General features: G+C 41.7%; 1 protein-coding gene and 1 long non-coding RNA gene across 2 annotated transcripts; both read left to right on the forward strand.

Annotated features, from left to right (window-relative positions):
• Positions 1–5,329: 5,329 nt before the first annotated feature.
• On the forward strand, positions 5,330–9,671 carry LOC128091016 (carboxymethylenebutenolidase homolog). Its single transcript, XM_052703918.1, has 5 exons — positions 5,330–5,597; positions 6,405–6,512; positions 7,610–7,752; positions 8,146–8,237; positions 9,157–9,671. Exons 1-5 carry the CDS (start codon positions 5,383–5,385, stop codon positions 9,334–9,336), a joined length of 738 nt encoding a protein of 245 aa, XP_052559878.1. The 5' UTR covers positions 5,330–5,382; the 3' UTR covers positions 9,337–9,671.
• A 3,910-nt stretch (positions 9,672–13,581) lies between these two features.
• LOC128091030 (uncharacterized) lies at positions 13,582–18,911 on the forward strand. The gene is made up of 3 exons (XR_008211191.1): positions 13,582–13,917; positions 14,010–14,186; positions 17,538–18,911. It is a non-coding gene; the product is annotated as an uncharacterized LOC128091030 (long non-coding RNA).
• The last annotated feature ends 6,314 nt before the right edge of the window (positions 18,912–25,225 follow it).

Raw genomic sequence — 25,225 nt, forward strand, 5'->3', positions numbered from 1 at the left:
CTCAGTGTTTTTTGCATAATGCATCTTGTTACGTAACTTTCCCTTAATAGAGCAAAAATCCTTGCATTGCAGCAGCTCAAGATTGCATCTCCCTCAGCCTCCAGCAGCGCCTGCTCAGGGAATTCTCCCTCTTGCTCCATGTCCTAACAGGCAGCAATGTAGGGATTTCCTGAGCTGAATCTTGCCACTGGGCTGTTGTGTTGAACAACCACTGGTGACTTACTCTCTGTGAATTTGCCAGTCCTGTTTTAAATCTGCTTACAATGTTGACCCCATGATGGGGACTTCCACAGTTTAATTATGCCCTATGGGGTGAACATGTGTGCTCATTAGTTTGCAGTCAGCTGCCTAGGATCTTCACCGGATGTTGTCTCTTTTCACCTTCTCAGTGCTATTAACATAAACTGTTGTGTGATTTAAGGGGAAGAGAATGGAATTTAAAAAAGCTTTAACTTTTGTCGTGGCAATCTCTCACATTAAACATATAATCAGAGAAATATACATTATAGTGTTTCACTTAAAAATATCAACAATATTAATTGACCATCTCTCAATGGGTTTTTAATTTCTTTTGCTTGCTTCAATGAACATTTCCCCCCTTTACTTGCTTCTGGTGGCTGTCCATCTTTCCCAAAGGGAAGACTGTAGAGTTGGCTTTGAGTCTTCAAGGAGAGCACTAATTTTGGCATGCAATTGCTTAAGTGTTGCTTTTGATAAGATACCATCTGTATGTAATACATTGATAACACGTCTTTCTTCCAGGACAAGATTGTAGAGTGGCAGGTCATTGTGTCTTAATTACCCCAGTATGAAAACTGGCAAACACCAAATTCAGTCGACTTCTATTCACATTAAAAGATTATCTGTTGTGTAAGAGGATGATCAGGTCATGCTTTTAGAGAATTGCAGCAATTCATAAATATTGACTTGTGAAGTAAAACTAATACTGTGACTAAGCTGTAGGGTGGAGGAAAAAAAACCTTGAGACACAGTGTTAGCTCGAATTTGAGAGAATAAATGCAAGTTACTACAAGTACAGCCAAATCTTCATGATAAAACTGCAGATCACTGGAATTCTAAGATCCAGAATTAATGTGTACATGGAGAGATCATGATCTGTAAATAAATAAATAATAAAAAAAACCAAACTAGAATGCATTGTCCAGCAAGGAACTCAGAACCAGCAGGAAATCAAAATAAAACCCATTAAAATTCTAAGGTTTGGTGTTAATATTAAGGCAATGGAGAATAGTTTTACGTATAGAGTTTCCATAGGCACAGTGTTGCAGTTCATGGGCTAAAAAACTCTGATGGAGAGGAGGATCTGTGCAACACTGCTCCTAGGGATGATTTCAGCTGCTTTTTTTCTTCACATTTATTTTATTAATGTTTTTTGAAGAAGGTGGGGAGAACCCAACACTGTGTGCTGTGTAACAATATGTGGGGACACCCCTCCTCCCTCCCCCAAAGAAGACTTCCCAAATAATTGCTTTTTGAATATTCACAGAATCACAGAATCACCTGGGTTGGAAGGGACCTCAAGGATCATGTAGTTCCAACCCCCCTGCCTAGCAGGGCCACCAAACATCCACATTCAGATCAGGTTGCCCAGGACCCCGTCCAACCTGGCCTTGAACACGTCCAAGGATGGGGCATCCACAACCTCCCTGGGCAGCCCGTTCCAGGGCCTAACCACTCTCCTTGTGAAGAACTTCCCCCTAACATCCAACCTAAATCTTTCCTCCTTCAACTTTGATCCATTTCCCCTAGTCCTGCTGTTGTCAGCCCTTCTGAAGAGTTTACTCCCCTCCTGGGTGTAGGTTCCCTTCAGGTATTGATAGGCTGCAATGAGGTCGCCCCGCAGCCTTCTCTTCTCCAGGCTGAACAAGCCCAAATATTATGACTTCATAGTAGATTTCTTTGTTCTGTTGGTTTGTTTTTTTTTCCTCCCTTCATTTTAAGAACTGTAAACAAATAATAGTGATAAAATTATTTAGAACATGGGAAAACAGCTTACGCATGAGGACCAAATGGTAAGCCAGGTCACTTTTCCAAGACAGAAGTGAACTTGGTGATGTGCTTCTGAGAAAACAGTTTTGATCATGAATATTCTAAAAGCTCTTTAGAGAATAAACCAAATTATCGATAAAAAGATCAGAAAATTCCAGTTTCTTACAAAGGTATACAAGGCTGAGAAAGGGAGTCATTTTATCTCAAAAGAAAAATAAATATTATAACACATCCAATGATACGATAAGAATGTATCAGCATTTTAAGCCTTTATTATAATATGTAGAACAATGTACGAAAGTGTAACCCTTTTACGTTTTACTTGTTCTCACCTTCTTTTTATGCTGTATTGTCTTGTACAGAGCTTTGAAATGATTTCTCTGTGTCACTGCCTCACCCTGCTGATGATTTAGCATTTCTCTATCACCAATGAATAAACAGTTTGAGGGACCTCACCCTGCTGATGACTTAGCATTCCTCTATCATCAATGAGTATATAATCTGAGGGAATAAAAACGTCAGCATAATACTTGAGTGATATTAGCCTAATCTTTGAAAACAAAGGAACACCCTTAAAGAAAAGAAATGCTCTAAATGGATTGCTCAGTTAAACAGGCACATTTCCTAAGTGTTCTTCATGCTGTTTTGTACAAGCTACAAGGAACATTTCATATTCAGACATAGCATGACTTGCCCCAGTAGCAAATCCTGCCTGTCCTTAAGTAAAATGAAAAGCCTTAAAAAAAGTGAACTTTTGACTGTTGGTGCTATGTGCAGATAAGGGCAGTGACTGACGTAACTCCTGTCTGAAGAAACCTGATCCTGGTTCTCACTCCCTCCACTCTTAGTTAGCACTTTCTCCACGCTCCTGTCCAGTGCCTGCCGTCCCTGCTGCGCGCTGCAGTTTGGCTCTGCCACCTCGTACCTCGGTTGTGCTACAGGTAGGCATGGCTAGTTGTTTTTTTCTTTAATTTTCACTGTTTTACCTTGTGAGAATCATAAAGCAAGTGCACACTGAGGGAAGACTTAACGTGTCTGGGGAACCTGCACGTTATCCATGTGCCTTTGTACAGAGTTCATGCTCACTGAAAGGCCACCAGAGTGCTGCTTCTTCCCTAACTGTTCCAGATAGTGGTTCAGAAGGGCTTTGCTTTCCTTTTCAAGGTGATGAAGACTGTTCAGAATCAGGACAGCCTCTTGAAAGCAGAAGAAAGCTGTGCAGCACTACCTTTATATTTTTCTAGTTGTAGGTTTAGGTTGTTGACAGCTGAAGTTGCTGTTTGGTCTTGAAGTGCTCAAGTGCTTGGAAGTGGAGACGGGGAATGAGAAAGAGCACAGTGATGGCGGTGGGCTCACAGCTCCTCCCAAACTGCCTCTGTTGAATATAAAGCAGGGGGATTTGTTTTGGAGGAAAGTTTCAATAGCATCCTAGAAATGCAAAAAGAAAATACTTGTATATAGCACCTATTGGAGCAAGTGTAGAAACATAATCCAAATGGATCAGTGTTACAAAGCTTGCAGGCCTATGTGGCTGATGCATCATAGGAGCCTCCACAGCACTACACAGCCTTGAGCTAGGAGCTCTTCTACCCGCATCTGAACCCTTAAATATTTAATATTTTACATTTAATATGCTACATTAAATCTATCAGACAACTTCATTAAAAATGTACACGATTAAAGCCTTTCAGGATACATGTAACTGTAGGGCATAGCACTTGCATTTTTTTGAAGTTCCAAAATGTGCTTCTTTACTATTCAATTGATCTGGTTTTGCTTTCTGATTTTAGTTTAATAAAACAGAAACAGTTTGTGGAAGGGAAAATACTTATCAACTTCTTCTATGTTTATACTGTACTTTGGTTTATAAACCTGTCTATTAATTCATTTTTTTTTCCAGGCAAACTTATTTTAAATTAGGTTTCATATATACATATGAGAATACAGCATGTGGGGGCGGGGGGGAGGGGAACATCAGAAACCTCTAGGGGGGTGTGGCTTAGACTTGCACGCATGTTTGCTGAGGACTAATGCACCTTTCAAATAGTATACAGCTAGTGAGATCTTGTGAGATGTGCTAACTCATCTGAGATCATTGGATTTCTGAATATTCTGGACCACTGTGCAGATCTGGCTGTAAAGTTGGTTTGCTGTTGGTAGCCATCCCATTCATGCCACTACGATTGAAGTCACCCTAGTTCAGGGAGAGGTCTGTAACCTGCTTTCTCCCATTTCTCTCTGTGAGTGTATTTGGCACAGTCAGGATGAACTGTTCTTGTTTGTATACCAAGCAGTTTTTTTTTCTTACACAGTTCTCCCAGGCTTTGCAGTTTGTATGGAAAGAGTTCAGGCAAAGCTTAATCTACATTCTCTCAAAAATCTTGAACAATTTTGAGATGATCTTCACATATTAAGGCAACTTATGTGAGTCATTTCGTAGCAATCTGGAGTCAGTTCACCCAGGTGGTTGGACTAAGATCAGTGTCATAAAATCATTAACTTGTGGTGAAAAGAAGCTCCACAAACACTCTTAATTCCTGTTGGTGTTTTTTGACCTTTGTGAATTACTTGTTTATTTTCGTTTAAGCAATAGCTAGTAAAAATTTAATGGTAAAAATTTAACCATACCCTTATTGTTCCTTTGTTTGTAAAATATTTGACTCAATTTCAGGAATTTTTCCTTACATTCAGGTTTTTTTTCCTATCTTGGAGTTAAAACTAATTCCTTTTAATATTAACTAAATTTGTTTATGCACTCTGGTTACCACTGAGTATATTTTTATTTGCAAACCCCTTAAGTCTCCTTCAAAATCTGCAATCTGAGGCTAAAGCTGGTTTAGAGAGAGGATTTCTTGACACTGAAAAGGTCTGCCATAGAAAATTGACTGTTCTAGAGGAAAATACTGCATGTAATATAAATCTAATTGTTTTTAATATGCTAGTTGTTTTAATTCCTTTTACTTTTTTTAATGCTAAGCCCTGTATTAAGCCTTTACAGTCTATGATAGAGTGTTACACATTCATATGATGAAGGGTAAAAGATTTGGCTTTATCCCTATTTTAATTATTTGTGACGGTTGCCTGCCTGGTTGCCCTTTATTATTGTAGGGTGCACAAGTTCAAGCTATGTACCAGATCCCTGTGGAAGAACTGATAACATAAACAGCTCTGATGATATTATTATTATGAAAAATAACCCAATTTGCTGATTGACCCATGTATTATTTTTGATCTGACAGCAGTGGGTTTGTTCACAATATCAGTGAAGGGATTAAGAAGTTAACCAGTCTGTGACACCGCTGTATTTGGTCTTTTTCAGCGTGCTGTGATATTCACCCCTGAGTGTTCTGTTTTTCCTGGGTGGCATTCCAGATGGCGAACGAGTTAAGGCCCTGTCCATGTGACATTGGAGACAGATTTGATTATGGTGGCCGTGGGCAGGAAGTACAAGTGGAGCACATCAAGGCCTATGTCTCCAAACCCTCCACCAGCACAGACAAAGCTGTGATTGTGATTCATGACATATTTGGATGGGAGCTCCCAAACACGAGATACATAGCCGATATGCTAACAGCCAATGGATACGTGTAAGATATCCTACACTTTGCAAAGTGTCTTTTTAATGAGAAAGTCAGGTTGCGTTTCCACTTCCTTTTCTTTATAAGCCATAAGAAATATAAGCAATTTCATAGGTTTCAATTAATGAATCTCCTGTTTGCTAAAGCACTGTAAGAATGTTGTTGAGCAGTCCTACCATATCAAGGCAGTATGCGAGTACTCAAAGGGGGGGGGGGGGGGGAGGGGTAAAAAGAACCCAGAAAAGCCTTATTTTGAATCTTTGACTGGGTGACTGAAATGCTTCTGTGAGCCTGATACATCCTGCTTCATAGCATGCTTGCATGTTTGCTGTTTTGGCAAAAAATTTCAGGGAAGCTGAAAGCAATTCTATGGAAACGAAGTGTACAAGCTTGTACCAGACAAAGAAACAAGGTCTCAGATATGTGAAAGCATCCTGGATATCCTCTTCTCTGTGTTATTGCATTATCATTCCTTCTAGCCCTAATGAATGAACCCTGTAAATTGTAGGCGCTCGCTCTTTTTTTTTTTCTCTTCTATTTTGATAGGAGGCCTCTAAGGACTTCCAATTGCAATTTAAAATGTGTCAAATTAGTTAATGGATTTTAGCAGGGCAAAATTATTATTTAGCAGGGCAAGTTAGGCTGTCTGTGCTTCTTAGACAGAAAAACAATGGAGGTTGCTTGTGTAATGTTTTGATGGAGATTAAATTCTACGTGTATTCAAGAAACCAAACTTGCTGTAGCACACACAGACTTCCTTTTAATCCCTTTTTAGTGTTATGTCATGAGCATAAAATGTTTTTATTTTTCCTACAGGGCCATCCTGCCAGACTTTTTTGTGGGACAAGAACCGTGGAAACCTTCGAATGACTGGGCTACCTTCTATGAATGGGTGAAATCCCGAGATGCCGGCAAAATAGACAAGTACAACAGTTGTTTATTGTTCCACATGTGGATGTGCTTATTTCATAGGAATTTTTGCCTCAGTAAAGATGCAGGATTAGGTCTTAAATTATTATTGTGTCAAATACAGCTGGATGTCCAGAAACAAAAATTTCATGCAGTTCAAGTGTTGAATTTACGGTTATCTGAGGGGTGTTTTTTGGAGAGCAAGAGTAAAAGTGACCATTATTTCATTGTACTGAGAGTAGAAGGAAGATTAATGACTCAAAAGAATAACCCAAAGCTGGGGGGGCTTGTTCCACTTCCATTTGGTTGCAGTTCCTACAGGCAAGCACAACTTCCATGGGCTTCAGGCAAGATGTAGTCACCTAACAAAATTGAATTCATTAGTCCTGCTTCCTGTCAGACTTGGTGTACTGATGGACTGTTGGCTGAATATGAACCAGAAGTGTGGCCAAGAAGGCTAATGGCATCCTGGCTTGTATCAGGAATGGTGTGGTGAGCAGGACTAGGGAAGGAATCCTGCTGCTATACTCAGCAGTGGTGAGGCTTCACCACAAGTACTGTGTTCAGTTTTGGGCACCTCAGTGCTGAAAGGATATTGAGCATACTACTTTGCCATTCTCTAGTCATATTAAACTTTCATCTGATATCTCTTAACTGTGTTATATTTTATTTATGTTATGCTGTAGGACAAATATTGCCACTTGTGAAATTAATTGGCATACTATATGTAAAATCCCCTCAGGTTCTACTTACAGTGATCTGGGAAGAGTGAATTTGCGTGTTTTCTCCTTGGGTATTTTCTCCTACAGGTTGTCCTATAATTCAGAAATGAGTAATTTTACCGCTGTGGGACCTCAGCCAGCACAAGAACTCATGCATTTGCTCCTAGGCAGTACAACAAACAGAATAGGAGGGAAATATCTGAGGAAGCTTGTGGGCAGTTTATTAAGTGAAGGAAAGGAGAAAAAGCACAAGCAAGAGAAAGGCAGTCACTAGCCCCTCCCATGGGCAGTGGATGCCCAGCTGCCTCTGGGCAGTAGCAGTAGCCATCAGGGAAGCCAGGGGAGCAGAGCTCAAGCCTTAATTCTCTTTTCTTTTTTTATGTTTCTTAGAGAAGTTGATGTTGTCATGAAGTATCTAAAGGAACATTGTGGTGCAAAGAGCATTGGTGTAATTGGGTTCTGCTGGGGTGGAGCAGCAGTACAACACCTGATGCTGAAAAATCCTCATCTAAGGACAGGAGTGTCTCTTTATGGTAAGTGTCAGATGGCTGTTGTGTTGTGGGAAGGCACAACCAGAGCAGGAAGCTGTCCTGTAGGAGCGCTCCTGTGACAAAACTCAGTGTGACAGCTTACTAAAGAAGCTGATATGATTACAAAATACCATTACTTTGACTACTTTAATTGAGTAATGATCTTCCCTGAATTTCTCAAACAGAGAAATTTCTCTTTCTGTCTTTAACAGCAACTCAAAACACGGGAACTTCTCAAAGTAAAAGGGACTTTCAAACAAAGTGTGTTTAATTCCTTTATAATCTGATCAGCTGTAACTTATTGTAATGTCTTTTATTTTGACTGGATAGCTTTAGCAGTGGTTTAACCTCTTTAACTAGCATTAGTCACTTCATATGCCTTTCCTTTTCCCATAGGAGTGATCAGATTCTTTGATGACAAAAGCAGTTTGCTTCACCCAACCTTCTTCATTTTTGCTGAAAATGATGAAATCGTCCCTCTGGAGCAAGTGAGTTTCCCATTGAAGATATTTGTCTCCATGCTTTTTGTTCTTGTTTTGTAAATTGGTATTTACTTAAGAGAAACCAGAAGATGAATTTAGAATTGTAGAATTGCTGAGGTTGGAAAAGACTTGAAGATCATCAAGTCCAACCACAACCTAACCATGCCACCCGAACTCTAACAACCTTTTGCCAAATCATGTCCCTGAGCATCATGTCCAAATGGTTTTTAAACACATTCAGGGATGGTGACTCAACCACCTCTCTGGGGAGCCTATTCCAATTTGCATTTTTCCCCCTTTTTACTACAGTTCTACACAAATTTATGTTGCTTATCTTTAACCCAAAAAGTTTTACAGTGACACTAAAAATGTTTTCTGATTCTGTTTTCTGATTCTGCAAAATATGGGCACTTTATGTGCGGGCTGCTTGTCCTGCAGAGCTTCTGCTTTCTGGTACACTTGTCAAAAGTCTTCCTGGGGAGCAAGGGTGGAGAATGTCTGGAGAAAAAGATAATCTAGAAAGGGGAGCAAACAGGAGGGTGCGTTTTCTTTGAGTGGTGTTTTCCTGGCAAAAATCCCAGTAACTTTGATCTGTCAGTTTTGCATCTGTTCTTCTTCTCCCTCCATTTCAAATGGATTCAAAATATTGCCAGGTTTTATTTCTTGGAGCCTATCGAAAGTTACTTGTAGCAATGACTTCATGTTATCCTTCTTGTGACAATGAGCTGTAAGTGCTTCTGTCTTTAGAGGTAGTATTAGAGTAACTTATACACCTTATGCAGTTTTGTACAGTTGCATGCTTTTATTCTTCTGGAGAAAAAAAAAAGCAGAACTTAAAAACATAGAGGAGGGGAAAAAAAAAAGACTATAAATGCCTAACATGCTAACTCAATGTTCAGCCAAGATGGTACGTTCTCTGTTACAGGTTACTGCGCTGGAACAGAAGCTTAAACAAAACACTAAAGTTGATTATGAAGTTAAAATTTACCCTGGACAGACTCATGGTTTTGTGCACCGCAAAAAAGAAAACATCAATCCTCAGGATAAACCTTACATTGAGGAAGGAAGAAGGGATATGATCAACTGGCTGAATAAATACATGTAGAAGGAATCAAGTGCCCATAAAACAAAACGCTGGCTTATGAAATTAGAAAATAATAAGAGCATTTTAATCAATATAATCTTTAAAATCATCAGAATACTTTCAAACACCTTTTACAATAGCATTACGTGTATGTACTTATTTTCTATGGGGCTATATACATTTTTTTACAAATGCTGGAAGTTGTAACTGTAAAAATTTTTTAAATTCAACTTCATGTACCTTAGAATTATTCTAATATGATGTGGGATGTTTTCTAGAATCTGAAGGATTCCCTTTCTTATATTCCTATCAGTGTAATAAAAAAAATTATTGAAACCCTGTGTCCACTCAGATAATGCTCTCATTCAAGCTGTGTTTAAAGTTGTTGGGCTGTGAGACGTGTGACATCAGAGAGGGAAAGCGCCTACAAAGATGATCTGTTTGAGTTTAAATAGCCACATTATCCATAGATAGTTACTTTTTTTTTCATACCTTTGAAAATGGGGATGCATGCTTCTTTTCTTTCATCTGCACAGAGTGAACCAATATCAGGGTAGGAGTTTATTTATAGGGCAGAGTAGGGACTTTTGCTGGAAAAGGCTGGAACATTTTGTTGGAAAAAATGTTATGTTCAGAACTCGTGAAAATTGAGCCTGAGAAAGCTCTACAAAGAGAGAAAGGGAACAGAATGATGGGAGGAAGTATCTACAGAATGAGAAGGGGCTACAGAAGGTTGGGAAATATGGCTGAAGCATGAGAGAAATGTGAGGAGACTAGAGGAATATGCAGATCAAGCAAAGAAGGAACTGAAAAGGGTATAGATGGTAGGGCACAAAGAGACTTTGAAAGGATGGGAAACAGAAGAGAAATAAGAACTAAGTAAGAACAGAAGACTGTCATCAGCCATATGTAGAACATAGAAAAACAAAAAAACAACAATGGGCAAGTGAGTGAAGACTTTGAATCTTTCTTCCTGCATTTCCAGACAGTGCTCCAGTGGGAGTAAGGCTCAAGGGCAGGGATTTCATCTTGGCTGCCACCTTGTTAATTCCTTTAGCATCTTATTACGTACCCTGTGTCAATCAACTGAATTCAGGATAATCTACTTTAACAATTTTTGGGTATTACAGCTAGCCTGAACAGCTTTAAAATTTGGTAGGGTCTCCCTTTCTTCTATGGAAATGCCTTGCAAAGACATAATGACCAATGTTTTGGAGAGCTGTCTCAGCACCTCAAGTGAGCTACAAACCTGCCCACATCTACTTGTTCTAATTTATCTTTCCCCTTCTTACATCTTCCAGGATATGGCTAACGTTGACTTATTTTGTAAATAATGAACTCAACAGGGTTCTGGACACTTCAATCTTTACCAGATTTTGTGGGATTAGTTCTTCCAGATGATAGCTAGCACTTTCCCTTTGCCTTTCCCATTTTCACGGCCTATACAGATACTTTTATTACTAGTTCTCTGTAGACTAGACAGCAATAAGCTATCCTGAAGCCTCAGCCTTTCTACAGGGCTCGTTGTTCTCCTGTCCCAAATGCGTGCTACTATCTCCCCCTCTATATGCCTACTTCTTGATTCTGAAACACTTGCAGACATATGGATGCAGCTGCAGTGATCTCTTGCTATACTATCTGCCTGTCCTCCACATCAGGATCCTGTGACATTTAATAAATCTCTTCCACAAAGCACCACTGTCCTCCATTGCTTCCTCCTTTTCATTATCTTCATAAAAAGCCCCCTTGCCAGCTCAGCTTCTGATGCTGATCCTTCCTTGTTCCATCCCCCCAGGAAAGTACATTGCATCATTTTGTAATCAACTTGATGCAAATCCTCTGTCATCTCAGATGATCTCAGGCCGTTGCTCTCCTTCTCCCTTAATCAGAGTTGAGTTTAACACAGCGCTGACCTCAACATAAATCCTCACCTCCTTAAGTCCTTCCAGTGCCATCAGATTTCTCTCCACTGTGATTGAATCAGGTATCAGGATGGGTAACACGTAGATCCCACAATACAGCCCTTATGATAGACTAGCTGTGAGAAAAATATAACTGTATTTCAGCTCCTCTTTTCTTCCCTTTTTCCTTCTCAGTGTATTCGTTTAGTGAGACTTTGCCTGCATCTTTGACGCTGGGGAAATAGATGCAGATGCCGTGCTAAGCACGGCCAAATTTACCTTCAGTGAAATCCCAAGGGGCTTCTTCAGCTTTCATGGAGTATTCCCCCAGATGTGCATCTCCATTGCCCCCCAGTATTCCTTTTCCCCCAGTTCCTCTGCCAGACATGGAGTTATCTTCCCCTTGGGCACCTCCCTCAGCACACCCAGGAGAAAATGGTGGCAGGGAGGGATGGCAGACGCCTCCTTTCCCTGGGGCAGCCACATCCCATGCAACTCTGCTGAAACCTGAAGATAATGATGTATGAACCTTCCCAGAGGGTGAGTTGGGCATCTGGCTCAGAAAGCTTGTAAAGTGGGAACCTGTGGATTCCTGCCTAGTTTATTGGGGTTGCTATGAGAACAGACAGAGATGATGAGATCAAACACCCTACAACCACTGCCTAGCATGGATTTTAAATAAAACAGCTCTCAATTTCCTTTATTAATGCCCTCCCAGTATGTTTCATGGAAGAATTCCCTCCCAATATGTTTTTCAGCTGGCCATGTCAGATTGCAGGGTTGTGTTTTTTTTAATGTGAACGAGCAGATGTCCCTGAGAACTGGGCTAAGCTTTGCTGAATTTTGTTGGAGACATGGCAATAGTGAAACTGTGAGCAGCATTGTTAGTAGAATTTTGTCAAAATTAATCATCCTTAGAGAATTCAGAGTGGCTTGCTCTAGGACAGGTGTTGCATTTCATCATGTATTCATATTTGTCATCACTGAAGGCTGTAGAAATACAGGACTTGAGATGGAAGATTCATAATTTTGACAACATTAACATTTACTTTACTGAAAAATTCACATATTCACAAAACTGGCATTTGAGAATGTCCTTTATGTCTGGAAAGTACTGACATATAGGCATATAGGTTAAGATATTACAGAAGTCCTTGTGCCAACACAGTATTTTTGTAGATCTATCCAATTCCAACAGTCTGCCTTGCCAATTTAATAATTTTGGGAATGATTTCCTGTTGGCACTGTGCATGTGGAATATGAAATGGTAACCTTCTGTGATTTTTTTTTTCCCAGTAAAACCCCTCATATGCATTTCTACCTTCTAAAGATGCAGCATATGAAGAGAAATTTGAACAGCAGCACTGTCAGCTGGTGCTGTCCTTCTTCCCCTTCCCTTGGATGAGAGTGACGCAGGAACATCAGAAGTTTTGGCTTTCTGTAAGTAACTTCATAACAGCCTTGAATAAGCAGTGCTATATAGAAAAACTTGCAGAATCCTTCCCTGCAGGGGACGTACAGCTATTTTTTAAACATTGCAGGAAGAGAGAGCCTAGAAGAATCCTAGTCCCACCTTCCACAGACTGAATGGGATTTTGGCCAGTGAGAAAGTGTTACAAGGAAGGAAATGGAATGAACTAAAGTGAACTTCCTGAGGAAAACCACAGGGGCTGGACAAGTTAGGTGAAGATGGAGAAGATCAATGTCCTGAAGAACAAGAAGCCATATCCTGTCCACTGCTGATAATCTCCTGTTCTCAAAGAAGATTGAGCCCTTCATGTTAAAGAAAATATTAAAACATAACTCAGGTCTAAATCACTCGATCCTCTGCTTTCTAAGAAGTTAAATTCTGGGTCTTCATTTCTGTTCTCTGATACAAACATTTTGATAACATCTGATCTTTATAATCAGTTTCATGTTACACAGACATCACTGTTAGTTCTCCATTTGTTTCTTTTTTGTTTATTGAGTGATAACTCTTTTATGGGCTTCCAGTGTAATCTTCATGGCAACAATTGACGTTCGATGAATTTTCAAGTCTGCTCTATTTTCTCCATTCCTCTGTTAGCCTTTACTGTTTCTTTATACCAAGGTGTCTAAAATTGATAATCAGTATTTTATTTTGACAACTTTTCTCAGCTTTTATGGCTGCTAGGTTCCAAACAGGTATGGTCTTTCAGTGTGCAGCGTGTAGTCAGATGGGAGATAGAAAAGTACTTTGCCTTTCTCAGACATAGCAGTGCCAAAACTCACATAAATTAATGTGCAAATAGTATAAATATATATATTATATAGTGTATATATATATACACTATATAATATATATAATATATATATTTACTATACTATATACTGCAAGTATATATATTCCAGCCTATGAGCAGGATAGTATTTACACTTCATGGTAGATTACAGAAGACTGTGCACTTGCTTTAACAATATGCTCTCTACACAGTTCCAACTGTACAATTATGATTCAGCAGCTCTCCTTCCCAGGCTGAATTTGCATTACTCAGCAGCAATACCTGGCTCCAGGGAATTCTGATGCTGGGACTCAGGGTGTGGGGGTTAAATTTGTCTTCTACAGAGTAGATCCTAGGGAGGAAGCTGAGTGAGAACTGCACTGGATAAGAGAGGCTCCTGGGTTAAGAGGAGCAACCAGCTGAACCAATATAGCATCATGGGAAGGAGAGGGGAGCAGGTTGATAGAACCGGCTTGGCCCCACTGCTGAGCATGAAACCCATGTCTTCCTGTACTTCCAGCATGCTGTAACCACAGTCTGCTCACTGCAGTCCCATGCAGGTACCAGCACTGTGCCCTGGGACCCTGAGGAGAAGGGAAGCTGTTGATGATGTCGTCTCCCTGCAGCCAAGCAACAGCCCAACACTTCGGCCACCAGCAAGAGCCAAGGGCAGCATGTCTCTTACATTGGAATGCTCCCAGGGCAGCCAAAGTCCCCATCTCTGGAGGTAACTGAGATATATGGACTTGGCACTAAAGGACATGGTTTAGTGATGGGACTTCATAAGTTAGGCTGATCGTTGGACTAGGTGACCTCAAAGGTCTTATCCAGACAGTTCTATGATTTTTTTCTATCAACAGAGAAAATTGATGGATGAGGGGAAGAGGTGACTACACCAGCAGATTCAGATTTAACCCATCTGATGCCTTTGTTGTAATTCATTTTGGCCACATCCACAGGCATACATTTCAAACTGTAATTGCCTACACACCAAAGGCTGTAATCAAACTGGACTTTGCTCCTTTAACTATTGACATTTCATTGTGTTTCATTGCAAGCAATGAGGAGTAGCTTAGCTTTGGGACTGTTTTTCAGGAAAGTATGCTTGTCACAGGGGCACAGAACAACCTAGCTTAATTTCACTGAAGACAAAGAAAAATGAAGGTAGCACCACAGAGAGTACTTTGTTGCAGAGCTCTCTGAGAAGAGTGATGAGAGTTTGGTGCCTGTCTCCTCTTTATGCCCTTAGAAATCTCCCTCAGCACATTCTGCTTATTTGCCTGTTTCTGTTCTTTGTCTCTGCAATATATCAAAGCTCAGCAAATACCAGAAAACGTAACTTCAGAAAGTGGGGAGTGTAATGGGCTAGTAAAGCTCCAAAACAAAGTTCCCCTTTCATATGGTGGAGCAGATGGTGACATCTGTGGCAATACATTTCTTTTTCTTCCAGCCTCAGCTATAGTTAGAGCTGGTGAGGAAGTTTTGTATCTGGGCTGATAGCTTGCCATAAACATAGGCGAAGCAATGATAAAATTATTTGCTAGGGGGATCAGAAATTATCTGCACTATTAAACTGTTCTTCAGTTTTTCTACCAGATGCTGAGCTTGCCAGTTGTTGAATATTTCTTGAAGAATCATTCTTTTTTTCCGGACTCTACGTAAAATTAAGAAAATTGCCAGAATACCTCAGATGAGTGGCCTGATAACCAAAAAACATTTGCTCTCAGTTAAAAATAACAACAAAAGCAGTGAAACAAAACATTATGGTTTCCTTTGACTTGTTTGAGCAAAGAGAGAAGTAACTATTACTGGGGCTACCAGCAGGACCCAGTGTAAAGACCAGTGCAAGAAAAATGAGACCTTCTGGTCTTATTTTGTCTGTGTGAATACTCTGCTGTGTGGCTCAAGCAATGTTTTGTTCTCTCTTCCTGTAAATGGCTTTTCCCTCCATTGTAAAGCACCTGGAGGTCTCATCATGAGTCCTGTTTAAGAACTAAAAATTAAGTAGAAGTTAGCTATGGGAAAATGAGAGTATTCCATTGCAACCCTTTTCAGATGTGATAAATAGCTAATGCAGCTATAAATTCACATCATTAAAATCAGTGAAAGCCAGAAGACCAAAAGTAATAATGCCCTTCAGATATGTTATTTATTGCTTGCTGTTACCACTTCGCTGTGTAATACCAAGGCAGAAAGCAAACTGTTGTGTTTGGCTCTGTGAATGCTGTTGCAAGAAGCCATAACTTGTTCCCCTTGTATCTGAGCCAGGCTACAAGCTGTGTAGCTTAGTTAGCAGGGCACTTTGCTTAAGCAGTCTTTGCTGGTTATGTCATCTCAAAATTGTTGTTCATAGCCAAAGGGCTTCCAGGTAGGACTAGGCTTGTACTACATGGCTAGAGCTCACTTAATCCTGTTTTTCTGCCTTTCCAAAATACGTCTGAGGCCCGTCCCTACCTATCTGTCTGTCTATGGAGTGGAAAGGTAGTGGGAGTCAGGAGTCAGGCACTGAATAGAGCAGGAAGTGGGGCTGGCTGCTGAAACTCAGAAAGTTGTGGGAAGAGAAGGCTCGTGCATCTGAAATGGAAGGAAAAGATCCATTGTGGACAAGGGGCAAGCAGACCCAGGGCTGACCTTTAAGGTCACCTTCACTAGTTCGAGTGCCTCTTACCTGTGCAGAGAGAGACTTTTTGCCTGCCAGTAATCTACTGAATGTGAGCACAGAGGGGTGGAACCACAACAAAAAAGTAAGGGAAAGACATAGCATGCAGATGGTAGGGCAGAACAAGGAGAACTGGGTTGTCAGAATGAAAATTCTCTGACAGTGATGATACTTCCTAAAAGGCATGGGTATCCTTGACTTAATGGGCAAGAATAAGGAGACAAACACTGCTCACTATAGCAAGTCTTCCTCCATTGCAGTGTGAGCAATGGCACTGCAAGAGAAAAATGGCCTTGTCATGTCACTTCATGGCTATTGCCAGGTCATTTTTATATTGTCTTCCAAACTGAGAAATTAGATTCCCAGGAAGTGCTGAACCCAGGATAACGGCAGGGAAGTAGACATAAAGGCTTTTGGGATAATGGAAATTAATCCTCAGTGAAAAAAAAAGCAGCCTGGGGAAAATGAGGAAAATGATTGTCTCTTTGATTTTCCCCCATTCCCCTCCCTTGCTTATCTCTTAATGTATTTGTTTCACTGTGCTGATACCAAGTGGTAGGAGCGCAGGGGATAGAAAAGGAACATGTTAGGATGTTTCAGTAGAACGACAAGGAGCTAGAAATTAATTCAAAGGAGGAGGAAATAGAGCAGGAATGAATAAAGAGGAACATATTTTAAGTATTAATTTTCCTCTCCCAGGCAAATTGAGGAATGATAGTTTGAAGGAGAGAAAAGACATGGGAGAGAAAAGAAAACTGTGCGCACTGTCTCATGCTTCACCACTAGAAGGGGAGGAGGGAGGGTCCAGCAGAGGCCCTGCAGGCTGGTGTAGTTGGAAGAAGACCTTTCCATTTCTTCTTGTCCAGCTGGCTTGTTGCAAACTGGTGCTTGCTAGTCCCGTGATATCTTTGATAGCATGTCTGATGTACTAATGAGGAGAAGCTGAAGATATATTTGGTAGCATGTCTGATGTACTAATGATGAGAAGCTCCATTCACCATTCAAAAGAGGGATTAGGACTCACATCACCATTCCAGCTTGTCACTCACCAAGGAATTAAAACCTTCTTTGAAAGTGGAATTTACTGACCCCACGGGAGAGCCTCAGGCTAAGGAAATGATGCTTTAAACATGAGATCACTGAAATAAAATAATGCATTAGCTAGAGAGCTTTTAGCTTTCCAAGCTGTGGCAGAAAGCCACTGGGCAACATTACATACAGGCATCTGATTCGTACTCCAGCCAGATCATCACAAATGTTGTTGTCGTTTCATCCACTGAAGAAACAGTGAAGATCTGCAGAGATTCCACGAGGTGATAGCTTTTAAGAGTTTTAATGTCTAGTATGGAAGAGGTTTTGATGTGCATCTTTCCTAATGGAGGAAAATATCTATTTACTGTCCTGGTTTTTCACCAACAGCTGGCTATGTTGACCAGAATGCTTCAGTGTCTGTGGAGAAAAGCAACTGGAACGTCATGAACCAACTTTCTCATGAGGGAGGACTCTGAGCCTCCCAAGAGTGAAGCTTCAGTTTTCATGTTGTCACAGAGACTGACAAAATCTCTGCTCTGGATGAATTAAACTGGATCTGAGCTCCCCTAAGGATGAGAACCACTGGGTGCCCTATATGTCATGCCTGCAGATCATCCGTCAGAGGGCAGCTCCCTGGATGCACAGTGCAAACAGATACATCTCTAAGGACTGAAAGAGTACACAGCTCCTACACGGAGGCAGACCCAGGCTAGCAAGAGCCAGAGGCTCATTAAAACAGTCAAGACTGTTTTGCCTTCTTTTTCTGTGGAGAAAGAAGGATGTGGTAGCAAAGTTGTTGAAGCTGAATTCCCTACTCCCTCATGCATGTCCAGGACAAGGAATTTTTTCTTCCTGTTTTGATTCTGCTTGTTTATTTGTGTGTCTCTTTTGTTGTATGCAACAAAAAATGTGTGTTTTTTGTTGCACATGTTCAGGCACTCATGTGTAGAGGTATTTGTCTGATCTCATACCAGAGATGGATCATGGGACCACAATGACAAACAAAACTGTCACGTGGGTCCTGGGAAGTTACCAACGCAGATAAATGAATGCTTGAAGGGCTTGGATGCAACACATCACTTTTGTGAGACTGAATTTCAAAGAAGCTAAGTGAAACCAAATTATATACTTCCACTTAGTTTAATACCACCCCCTAGTGTCACACTTTGTATTTTTCCACGCTGGTCCTGGTTTGCCTCTGCCTCTGAATAGTATGACCTTGAAGATGCAGCAGCAGCCACACTACCGATCATGCTTTCAGGAAAGTGACAAAACAAGTCTGCTTTTTAGAAGTAGATTTGTTGCCAAGACATCAGACTTCAAATGTTTCTCCCAGGGAGTTTAGAAAGCTTTCAAGCTCCTTTCTTTTATCTCTGCCTGGGAGAGAAGCCTTGGGATACAGTTCCTTCTTCTGTTAGTGAGCACGAAGTACCCTGTTTGTTGTGAAGATTTCAACTCCTGATGACATGTTTGCGGTAGACTGATCAGAAAAGACAGTTTATTCTTGAAATAAGACCAAACAGATACCTTGAATATTTATAAGTCACCATGATTGGATGACATTTTCCTGAAAGCCATGAAGGAGTTTAAATGTGAAACTGTGAACTGCTGGCCAAGCTGTATAACCTGTCATTAATGTATCTGTGCCAGAGCCCTTGTGGATTGCCAGTGTAACTCCCACTACGAAAAATAAGTGGGGAATCCGACTTCCTTCTGTGGCAAGACAGTGGTGTCTATAATAAACAGTAAGATTGACAAGTATGTGAAAACCATCTGTTGAGAAAAGTTAATATGGCTTCTGTAAAGGGAAATTTTGGCCATGCTGGGTTCTGGAAGGGTGGGGTTCTGGAATGATGTTAATATGCATGTGGCTAGGCAAAATAATACATTCAGACCTCCAAAGCCCCCTTGACAAAGTTCCTCACTGAGAGTAAGTAAAGGAACTAAATTACTGCAGAGTTAGAGGAAAGATCATTTTGTGAAATGAAAGATGAGCAAAGGATAGGTCACATTTGGTACTTTTCAGGATGAAGAAGGATGAACTATGAGCATATCCCAGGGGTTGCTGCTGGGACTAGTTTCATTCAGTGTGTTTATGGATAAACTGGAAAAGCAAGTAAACAGTGAAATCAAGTCTAAGGCTGATACTGACTTACTTCGGGTGCAGAAATACTGTTCTGATGGCAAGAGACTTTAGGAGAGTCACACGAAACCAAGAGGCTGAGCAGAAAACTCTCAGAGGAACTTCACTATAAATAGTAATAAAAAATTAAGCAATCAAAAACTTAGTAAATCTAAGTAAGGTTATATTCTCATTTAGAGAAAATATTTCTCATCTAGAGAAAGTAAACTAACCCATGCTTACATGATGCTGATCTCAGAACTCGGATCTGCAGTTTCAAATTAGGAAGGAGATCTTGGAATTCACATTTACTACCCTTCTGGCAACAGCCACAAGAAATGTTGGGCATATTGATAATAGTAACTAAAATTAGACAGAGGATGCCATTTTAGCTCTAGATAAAATCTCTGTGCAATCTGATGTTGAGCTCTGGGGACTGTTCTGGTCTCTATATTTCAAGAAAGACATGATGAAATTACAGAAGGTACAGAGAAGGGCAGCAGAGATCAGTCTTGGAGTAGTTGCTTTATGAGGGATTATTGGAAAACTCTTCTTCTTTTGGAGAGATGGTAAAGTTGAGAGAAGATATGACTGACATTTATAAAATCATGATGATGGACAAGATGAATCTGTCTTTCACAAAGAAGTTCTGCAACGTGACAATCTAGAGGATACACAGTGAATTTAGTATCAGAGGAATTAGAACAAACAAGGGAAGTATTTCTTTACATAGTATTGAGTGAATGTGTGGAACTTGATGCCGCAGGAGAGATTGTAGAGGCCAATGCTATCAGCGGGTTCAAAAAAGGGATGAAATTAATTTATGATATTTAAAGAACTGGACTGGGTTTCACCCTCCAGATTCCATAACACAAGACTTTTAGATGTTGGAAGATTACTAGGAAAATAGGCTGCAGAAAGTGGGTAGGCATGTGCTTTTAAACATTATCTATTACTACTGTTGTTGGAGGAAAACATTGGGCTAAATGGGCCATTTTATTGAAGGGCACATTTCTTACTCTCCTGATTACTTTCAGACCTGGGATGCTGAAGATCGATTCAATGTCGCTACAGCTCTTGAGAGATAATTTCTTCCTGATTAAGCAAGGTGGAGCAAATTGCCATTATCAGACTGCCATTACCAGACTGCCTTTCCTCCAAAAGTCTGAGAAAAGTTGGAGAAATTCCTGAGTTTCCCTCAGATAATAAAAAACTATTTTCTAAAAGATTTTCTTGCTGCCCACTGCTGCGTTACCATATTGAAGACAAAGCATTCACAGGTGGCCTTTTAAGAGAAAGAACAAACAATCCAAGATTCTGCAGTTTAGTGTTGGTCTTCTCTCTGTCTCTGGAGACCTTCTGTCCCCTAAGGGCTCTGATCTACCCACCAGGAAAGCTCCCTCCTATCTCTTTGACCCTTCTGAAAGATGTCACCCTGGCAGGGAGAGACTGCAAAGATGAAAACCCAGCCTAGGACAGAGAATCACTCACCAGACATTCAAATAGCAAGTGTGGGGCTGTTCTGGGAGAAATGGTAATGTCACCACAGAATTTCATTAGGAGAATGAATGAGGACAGCTGAGCCAGATCAGAATAAAAGACCACTTAACTGAATTTCCTGGCTGTGAGACTTTCCAGTGGCAAATTTCTTGTGGAAGATACAAGAGCACGGAAGTATGAGGTCAATCCCTTCAAATATTCTGTTAGCTTCGAGCAGCCTGAGAGACAGATGTCGAATCTTTGCATTTAATTGTGTTCTTCCTCTGCAGTTTCCCTGTCCAGTTATTTTATGAAACCACATAAATGCTTTTTACTCACACTCCCCTGAGGCAAGGTATCCAAAGGATGAAGGCACACTGCGTGAAGAAGCTTTGTACTTTTATTTCACCTTCTCTTGTTCTGATATCTTATCTTTCAAAAAGATAGTGAGCATTAATTTATTTTTATCTCTTTTATTCCATTCGGTTTTTATAATACCTATTTATTATATCTACTACCTCTTCCCTCACCTGCCATCTCTTCTCCAGAGGAGGCACTGTTACAGGCAGTTGGAAGCCTGTGTCACTGGGTGTCTTTCAGAGGAATTTGGAGGAAAATAAAATGGGCCTAGAGTGGACAATGGGAAGCACCAGTTGGCTTCAGAAGGGACCTCCCCAGACCATCATCATAGAATCATAGAATCATTAAGGTTGGAGAAGACCTCTAAGATCATCCAGTCCTATTACCACCAATATTGCCCTTAAAACCATGTCCCTAAGAATGACATCTACGTGTTTCTTGAACGCTTCCAGGGATGGTGACTTTACCACCTCCCTGGACAGCTTGCTGTCAGCCAGCAGCAGAGCCTAGCTAACCAGCGTGTCCCATCTGTGTGGCCATGAGTGCTCTCAGCCCCTCAGCTACCCAGACCTGTCAGAAAGTAAGCGTTTGTTGCTGACACTCCACTGGGACTATCTCCCTCCCTTCTGACACATGGACTGCCTGCCTGGCAGTCCTGAACTGTGTCTAACACTGGTTAGCAGCATGGAGACTGACTCTGGCCTATGGATCAACTTTTCAGCTAGACCTTGGACTTGCTTGTCACTACAATCTTTCCTGATGACTTGGTCTCGCTGCTGAACCTGGCTCCAATCATTGTGTCTGCCCTGCTCATCTTGCATGGACACTGTTGTTGGACAGGCCCTGTTTGCCAAGCCCCTGTACTACCAGCCTTGTTATCTCTCTCATCTCCTGGCTCCCTCTTATTTAAGGACTAGATGGCTCCCTCTCCATGCTCAGAGAGAAGAAAGATTTCCCATCAAAGCGCAGCATTTCTATACCACCATTCAAATCCTCCTCCTCTGCAAGTCCAGTCTTTTCTCCTGCGAAGACTCCCCATAATCTTTCCCTCTCAAGGATGTCTCTAAGTTGTCTGTACCCAGCCAACTCATCCTGCTCTGATGGCATCTTCACCATGCTGGCAGTGGTGAAAAGAACAGCTCGAAGAGAGGAGGCTGGAATGGAACAGGGCAGGGTGCTGGCAGGCGGACATGGTGGTCAATGGGTAACCAGAGGCTATGGATGCTGGAGAGCATGATTGAGAAGCACCTGTGGAGAGTGGGGCCCAAGCTCAGTGAGAGCCTGTTGTGCTAGCTGGCAGGCGAGGTGGGACATTATGCTGCGCTGTCAGGAAGGTGGCCAGCAGATTCCTCAGCGATGGGGTAGCGCTGAATGACCTCATAGCACAAATGGTCTGTGCAGCTGGTGGATGATTTTGAGCACCCTGCGTGTGCCGAGGAGAGCTCAGGGCCCCAGCTCTGTGTTCACGAGGCAGCCTGCTCCTTGTAACCCCCTTGCCTGCCTACTGGGGCTGGAGGAGTGGAAGAGTTGGAAGCTCGTAAATTTATTAATAGAAGAAGATGTAGGAAGGCAATGGGGAAAATCAAAGAGCTATTCACACTCCAGCATCAGGTGCTAAGCTGGTTCTGAAAAGATGTGAGAAAACTGCATGCTGGTTGCTCTGAAAGCTGTCATCAGTGATGTTCTGTGAAAAGGTTTATTGTCAGTTTGAACATCTATAGATAATATGGGTATTGCCATAAACTTCAAAATAAAGAGAGCAGTCCTGGTAAAAGGAGCTTGATGTTCATATTTATCAGTCTTCTCTCTCATGTGGCCCTGCTGATAAGCCTTTATACTTGTGTGTTGCCAAAGAGTGCTGCCTTGGATTCAAATGCTCACCAAATCTTGTCACACTATGTGCTCTTGGTGTCTTTGATAGTATGGAAGGGGACTGAAGAGCCATATGGGGTCAGGTAACTCTGAAATGAGAGTACATACCCCACTACCTAATGCAAAGAGAGCATTCACACTAGGGCCAATACCAGAGAAACTGAGTATCCTGTTGGTGATGTGTTGGAGCAGCCAATTCCCTCAGTAGCTCTTTTCATACTTGCTGAAGCTTGTGGAGTTATCTGTGAAGGGGCAGTGATGTTGTCTGAGCACTCACTGATAGGAATTCAATCCTGAGGCTTTGAAGTTGCGTACAGTGTGTACTTTGAAGGTCTGCTGCTATTCCGATGAAGGTGAAAGGGGCTGCAGTGTATATGCCAGTGAAGAGGAACAAGGAAGAAGTCAGAAGTCACTACAACATCTTTATGACTCTAGCTGCCATATCTGGCTTTTGGGAATGTTCATATTCCATTGTTTTTCTGCATGCTGCCCCTTCTGAGCCACACATACAACGGAAAGAATATTTACCATGCTGGTAAACCCAACAACAATTCAGAGGCAAAGGAGACATTTTTGTAATGTTTTCAGACAACATTGATCAACCATAGTATTTGTGTGCGTCACAAAGCACAAACACATTGTAAAGGAGTTTTTGCAGTAGAAAATATTAAACCATCTGAACAGCAGAGCCATTAATAACCACTTGTAAATCTTTCCTTCCATATTTCCTCTTCCATTCACCTTCACTGTTTTTTTTTTTTTTTTTTTTTCTGAGGACTGTGCAGATGAGTCCCTTTTTCAGTTTTTCCTTGTAACTCTGTCTTCAATCAAATCCTCAGAGACACTTTTCAGTTTGACTTCTGACTTGTATCTCAATTGGAGGCAATGGTCTTATTCTGTTCCCCATATAGATAGATTCCTTGTTCCTGTGGAACTGTGGTTTCACTATCATATTTATTCCAGAGCTGAATCCTCGGACATTGAATAATTTTCTCTTATATATTTCCACCAGCCCAATAGTAATGTTCCTGGCTGTAGGAATATTGAAGGCCTTCTCCAATGACTATACCATCCTCCAAGCCTGAGTGAGAAGGGGCAGCCTTGAGTGGCACAAGACCTTTAGGCCATGCATCATTTCCCACTTCTTATCCAGAAGCATGATGACAGCTGGGAGTCTGGCTATGCTACTCCTCTTACCCTTAGATTTCTTTCACCATCAGAGCTAGGTGACAGCAACCTGGCTCTTCACTAGCCCGTGATGACATTCCAGTGCATCTTACCTTGCTGCCCACAGGCCAACTAGAGCCTGTACTGACAAGTCCTTCCCTCCCTTCAGAAAGCAGACATAAGATTCAGCCCTGTCCTCTGTTAGACTTCATTTTTCACCTCTGCCCTCTTTCTGCCTTCCTCACTACACTGTGTCCCCACAGTGGGTATGGAGGCTCATTGGGGCAGCTTAAACCTTTCAGGTCCCTTACATGGTCCCAGCTCCAGAGAACATGGAGGCCAGCACTGTGACACTCCTGTGCCACAACCACAGCTGCATTCATCACTGCTGCAGATACGCAAACTGATAGATCTCCTAGAGTGTGAAACTCAGTGCTCTGCAGCCAGTATCTAAGACCTGCATGGTGTCCATACCCACAGGAGTTTCTTTCTTGTCCATGCTCAAGTAGAAGAAAGAGAACTTTAAGGTTGGAGATGAGCCCTGCGGACAGGGATCTGGGGTTTCTGGCTGGCAGTAAGCTGAACGTGAGGCAGCAGTGTGCCCTGGCAGACCAAAAGGCCACCCGTACCCTGCGGTGCACCAGGCTCAGAACTGCCAGTGGGTGAGGGGAGACGTTGTCTCTCTGTGCTGTGCAGCCTCACCTCCAGTATTGCGTGTGGGTTGGGTGCCACAGTACAACAAGGACTTAAAACTATTAGAGAGCACCCAAAGGAGGGCTATGAGGATGGTGAATTGGTGAATTGTTTAGATGGCAAGATGTATGAGGAGTGGCAGAGGTCCCTTGTTTGTTCAACCCGGAGCAGAGAAGCTAAGAAGCTGAGGGGAGGCCTGATGGTGGCTGCAGCTCCTCACAGGGAGCGGAGGGGCAGCGCTGAGCTCTGCTCTGTGTGACAGCAATAGGAACGGCATGGAGCTGCATCAGAGGAGGGGCAGCTGGGAGTGAGGGACAGGGTCTGCACGAGAGGGTGGTGGGCATGGAACGGGCCCCAGGTTCAGGAGTTCAACAAGTGTTTA

Source organism: Tympanuchus pallidicinctus, unplaced genomic scaffold, assembly GCF_026119805.1.
Source record: "Tympanuchus pallidicinctus isolate F22 unplaced genomic scaffold, pur_lepc_1.0 scaffold5, whole genome shotgun sequence".
NCBI lineage: Eukaryota > Metazoa > Chordata > Aves > Galliformes > Phasianidae > Tympanuchus > Tympanuchus pallidicinctus.